The sequence below is a fragment of the Mandrillus leucophaeus genome, unplaced genomic scaffold, assembly GCF_000951045.1.
Source record: "Mandrillus leucophaeus isolate KB7577 unplaced genomic scaffold, Mleu.le_1.0 Scaffold121, whole genome shotgun sequence".
NCBI lineage: Eukaryota > Metazoa > Chordata > Mammalia > Primates > Cercopithecidae > Mandrillus > Mandrillus leucophaeus.
In genome coordinates, this window is record NW_012100432.1 from 6,096,392 (window position 1) to 6,101,721 (window position 5,330).

General features: G+C 48.7%; 1 protein-coding gene across 1 annotated transcript in view; it reads left to right on the top strand.

The window, feature by feature from the left end:
• Positions 1–345: 345 nt before the first annotated feature.
• Positions 346–5,330, top strand: part of MCM2 (minichromosome maintenance complex component 2) — a 24,264-nt gene continuing 19,279 nt past the window's right edge. The window contains 2 exon segments of the mRNA XM_011971310.1: positions 346–593; positions 1,466–1,757. Coding sequence (XP_011826700.1) covers positions 588–593; positions 1,466–1,757 — 298 coding nt within the window. The 5' untranslated portion in view covers positions 346–587.

Consider the following 5,330-nt stretch of genomic DNA (forward strand, 5'->3'; position numbering starts at 1 on the left):
ATGCCCTCTGCAGCTTTGCACATGGCATCCTTCTATCTGTAACATTCTCCCTGCGTCTTCGCTCCCCTGGGCAAGGATAACTCCTACTAAAGCCTCAGATGTGACCTCCTACAAAAATCCCAGAGTTGTCCAGCTGCTTGAAGCATTGAGCCTTTGAGCTTTGGGAGAAGTTAAAACATTCTGCTCCTAAGACAGTAAGAAGGCGTCAGAAAACCAGGCTCTGGACCTCTGTTGCCTTGTCAGTAAAATGGCCCTGGTGTGACCGAGGTCACGTAGCCAGCAAGTGTCGTCGGGGGGCCCTGGAAGCACAGCTCCTACCTCCACGCCGGCTCCCACTCCAGCTCAGGAGAGCGCACGCGCACAGCGCCCCGCCGCCCACCTTCAGGCTCTGGGCGGGACCTCCGGGCGGTGTGGGCGGGACTCGACTCTTTGGCCCACCCCTCCGTGTCCCCGCTGCTCGCCAGTGGACGCCGACGTCATGACGTCGCGTTCCGTAGGGCCCTTCCCGGCTTTGGTGGGTCACGTGAGCTACTTTTCGCGCGAAACCTGGTTGTTGCTGGAGTGGCTGAGAGGATCGTGGTACTGCGATGGCGGTGAGCGAGCTGGCGCGGGGCGGGCGGGATGGCGCGGGCGCCGGGGTCATGGGTGCGGAGGCTGCGCGCTTCCCGTACTCTTGCCCCGGCCCGGGTCGGCGCTCTGGGTGAGGTGGGGCCCCAGGCTCTGGGGCGCAGCTGCTTTCTCGCCTGCACCCCGCGTGACGCTAGGCCACCTGGCGACTCGTCTCCCCACCACTGACCTGGGGCCCTGGGCTCCCTAAGCCGCGCCCGACCCGCTCAACCCCTGTCCTTTATTCACCGCACACGTGCTTATTGAGCGCCATCTGTATGTCTGGCGCTGAGTGTACAAAAGACAGGCCCCCATCTCACTGCACTTCTTAAAACTTTTTTTTTTTTCAATTTCCCGATGATCCTTGTTCTGAACGCTACACTTACTTTCGTATTACCTTCTTGTCCCTTTGTCTTGTGTACTGTCTGTTCCACATCTGAGTTCCAGACCTCTTGTTTTGGTGGCTCTTCTATGCCATCTCTATCACAATACCTTGCACACTGTGTGTGCTGAAATAGCCCTAATGCTTAAGGGGGAGATAGTAGACAATAAACAGGTAAATAGGCAAATGACATAACCTCAGTGGTTTTTCATGGAGAAAGCACGGTGATGTGGGTGACCCGCTATTTGATTTGCCTCCTATTTGTTTGGAAGCCACTGGCTCGGATTGCCCAGCAGAGAGCATTCCAGCTGAGAGAACAGCAAGGGCAAAGATCTGGAGGCTGGAAGGGGATTGGTGTGTTGGAGGACAAGAGTCACAGGTGGAGAGAGAGGAGGGAAGAACCCTGATAGTAAAAAGGAAGCTGTATCATGCCTCACCAGCTTCTTAGGTTTCTGACAGCGGCACCTTCTCTTGCAGGAATCATCGGAGTCCTTCACCATGGCATCCAGCCCGGCCCAGCGTAGGCGAGGCAATGATCCTATCACCTCCAGCCCTGGCCGAAGCTCCCGGCGTACTGATGCCCTGACCTCCAGCCCTGGCCGTGACCTTCCACCCTTTGAGGATGAGTCTGAGGGGCTCCTAGGCACAGAGGGGCCCCTGGAAGAAGAAGAGGATGGAGAGGAGCTCATTGGAGATGGCATGGAAAGGTAATTTCAATCAATGCCCTGGACTCAGCAGACAATTTTGCAGAGAGCCCATTGTGTGTCTGGTGGCCTGGCTTTGGGAGCTGGGAACAAATGAATCTGATGGCATTCTTGCCTTTGAGCACAGGTTGATCCAGGGTTCTGGGGAGACAGGTTTACAGAGCCGTGACATAGGTTTCTTTAACTTACTGTATGTAACTTGGAAAGACTAGACCCTAAGGGTTGGATAAGCCTAACTCCATAAGCACCCCAGGTTATGCAGAGCTCTCTAATCTGGAGGACTGCAACTCAAAAAGACAGGAAGCAGGAAGCCCAGTGTTTCTTGGTAACTTTTCAAAGGAAAGGTGCATGGGGGAGGAGGGATCTGATAAATAAAGTTTTAGAGTCAATCAGCAACCGTTTATTATACGTAATGTGCACCATGCCCTTTGTTAGGAATGGTCTTGTTTATTAGTAAACATGTGTTGGCCGGGCATGGTGGCTCACACCTGTAATCCCAGCATTTTGGGAGGCCGAGGTCGGCGGATCACCTGAAGTCAGGAGTTTGAAACCAGCCTGATCAACATGGTTAAACCCCGTCTCTACTAAAAATACAAAAAATTAGCCAGGCGTGGTGGTGCATGCCTGTAGTCCCAGCTATTCAGGAGGCTGAGGCAGGAGAATGGCTTGAACCCAGGAGGCGTAGGTTGCAGTGAGCCGAGATCACGCCACTGCACTCCAGCTTGGGCGACAAGAGTGAAACTCAATCTCAAAAATAAATAAATAAATACAGAAATAGGTTATCAAGACTTAATGCTAGGAGAGTGGAGTAAGCTCTGCGCATGAGCAAGGCTAGATTTCTACTCCTGCCTTACTCTGCGTTTCCAGCTGGGATCTGGTAGATATGTCAGTAGCGGAGTTGTGTGAATGCCCAGGAGCCTTGTGGAGATGCTCCTTTTGTGCCTTTCCAGCCTTAGCGTGTGTAAGAGTACTGTGCGGGGCGTCCTGCCATCCCTAGGATGTCAGACAACTGAGGGGCTTTCAAGGGCACTCCAGACTGGATGGATCTTTGCTGTTACCAGTACCACCCCCAACGATGAGACTGCACATGCTGTAGACTGTAGAAGGAATGAGGAGTCTTTGGATAAATCCGCCCTGGACTTGGGGTCAGGGCATGGGGCCTGGACGGCTTCCCCATTCTGCTCAGTGGAGTTGTTCAGGCCGGATGCTCCTCCTCCGCTGTGTCCTCTCCCTGTCTTGACCCTTTCTCTTTGCTTCTCTTTTCCTTCAGAGAGTGAGAGGCCCTTGGCAGGGGGCTTCTGGGTAGAGGCAGCTGAGGGATAGCTGAGCCCAATTACATTTGTTTTTGTGGTTTTTCAAAAAAATTTTTATTGGGCTATAGTTTTTTAGAGTTTGCCCCTTGCAAAAATACAATTCAATGCAAATTCAGTGTAAATTTCCTGAATTATGCAGGCTTCACCACAATCCGGTGTAAGAACAGGGCCATTGTCCCATTGATGTCCCTCCTGCCTGCTTATAGTTCATTCTCAGTTCTTACCCAACCCACGGGCAACTGAGAATCCACTTACTGTCTCTAGATTTTCCAATCTGGTAATTTCATATAAATTGAATCATATTATATATGCCCTTTTGTGATGAGCTTTTTTCACTTAGTGTGGTTTTAAGGTCTTTCTGTGTTGTTGCATGTGCAGCACTCCATTCCTTTTTGTGGCTGAATCATATTTCTTTGTGTGGAGATAACACATCCATTCATCAGTTGATGGACGTTGGGTTCCTCAAGCCTTTTGGCGATTATGAATAATGTTGCCATGAACATTCATTACAGGTGTTTTTTTTTGTTTTGTGTGTGTGTGTTTTTGTTTTTGTTTTTGTTTTTTCTGAGTTTTGCTCTGTCGCCTAGGCTGGAGTGTACTGCCACAATCTCAGCTCACTGCAACCTCCGCCTCGCAGGTTCAAGCAATTCTCCTGCCTAAGCCTCCTGAGTAGCTGGGATCACAGGCATTTGCCACCACACCCGGCTAATTTTTGTATTTTTAGTAGAGACGTGGTTTTGGTTTTGCCATGTTGGCCAGGCTGGTCTTGAACACCTGACCTCAGGTGATCCACCTGCTTCAGCCTCCCAAAGTGCTTGGATTACAGGTATGAGCCACCGCACCTGGCCTGTTACAGGTTTTTATGTGAACAGGTCTTTAATTCTGTTGGCTATGTAGGAGTGAGATTGTTGGTCTTGTGTTGAATCTTTTGAGGAACTGCCAGGCTGTTTTCAAAAGCAGCTGCACCATTTTGCATTCCCACCAGCAACACACAAGGGTTCCACTCTTCCATGTTCTTGCCAACACTGGTCTTTTTAATTCTGGCCATCCCTGCAGGTGTGAAGTGGCATCTCATCCCTGATGGCTAATGATGTTGAACATCTTTTCGTACGTTTGATTGCTATATGTGTATCTTCTTCAGAGAAATCCTGGACCCACTTTTTAATTGGGTTGCTTGGCTTTTTATGATTGAGTTGTAAGAGGTTTTTTACTTATTCTGAATATAAGTCCTCTATCAGACATGTAATTTGCAGTTATTTTCTCCTCAATCTGGCTTGTCTTTTTCATGTTTTTAATGTTTTCTTTTGAGGTGCAAAAATTGAAATTTGATGTCCAGTTTACCTTTTTTTTTTTTTTTTTTTTTTGGTATGAACCAATTAGAAGTTTGCTGAGGGCATTTTGTGTGACTTGAGATCCAAGGAGAATTGGACCGATACCTTTTCCCTGAGAACACGGAAGAAATCAGACCTGGTCAACTCTGATATCTGCCTGGCTAGGTTCTGTTTGGGGCATCAACAGCATAAAAAGATGTGTTCTGACAGTAGTTTGACAACATTTATTGCAAAAAATAGTAGCAGTTTCTCTTATCACCATTTAACTTGAAAAAAGGAGAATTCAAGGGGATTGTCTTGGGAAGGCGGTATAGCATGGGAGAAGGAGCTCTGGGCTTGGACTGTATTTTGACACCCAGGTCTGCAGAGCGACCATAGGCAAAAATCACATCTTCTCCTCAACTACCCATTTCCTCATCTTTCAGATGGAATGACGGTATCTCCCTCTTAGGAAAGAGAGCACTGCAGGGAAGTGCTTTGCACTCATTGGGTGCCTTATTAAGGCATTATTTCTCTTCAGTATCTGAAGGAAGATAATGTGGAAAATGTGTGTCTGATGATCTTGGAGTAGCTCAAAGGGTTGAGACAGTGGGTGGCCATTTCAGAGGGCTGGTTTGACTGACTGCGTAGAAGCCAGGACATCAGGTTGTTGAAGGCAGCATAGTCAGAGATGGGGAAAGTACAGGGAGAATTCCAGCCCTCACAGGGAGTTGGGTTAGCTCTCTGAAGCCTTTTGGTCTAATGTTTTGTGGTTCCTTGAATTCTTTTATCTTACTGGGTGCATAGAACCTCTCTGGAGATCTACCTCCCCTTTTGTAATTGTGGTAAAATACACATAACAAAATTTACCTTTTTTTTTTTTTTTTTTGAGACAGAGTCTTACTCTTGTTGCCAGGCTGGAGTGCAGTGGCTGTCTCTTATACACATCTTTGCCAGGCTGGAGTGCAGTGGTGCAATCTCGGCTCACTGCAACCTCCCACTCCCTGGTTCAAGT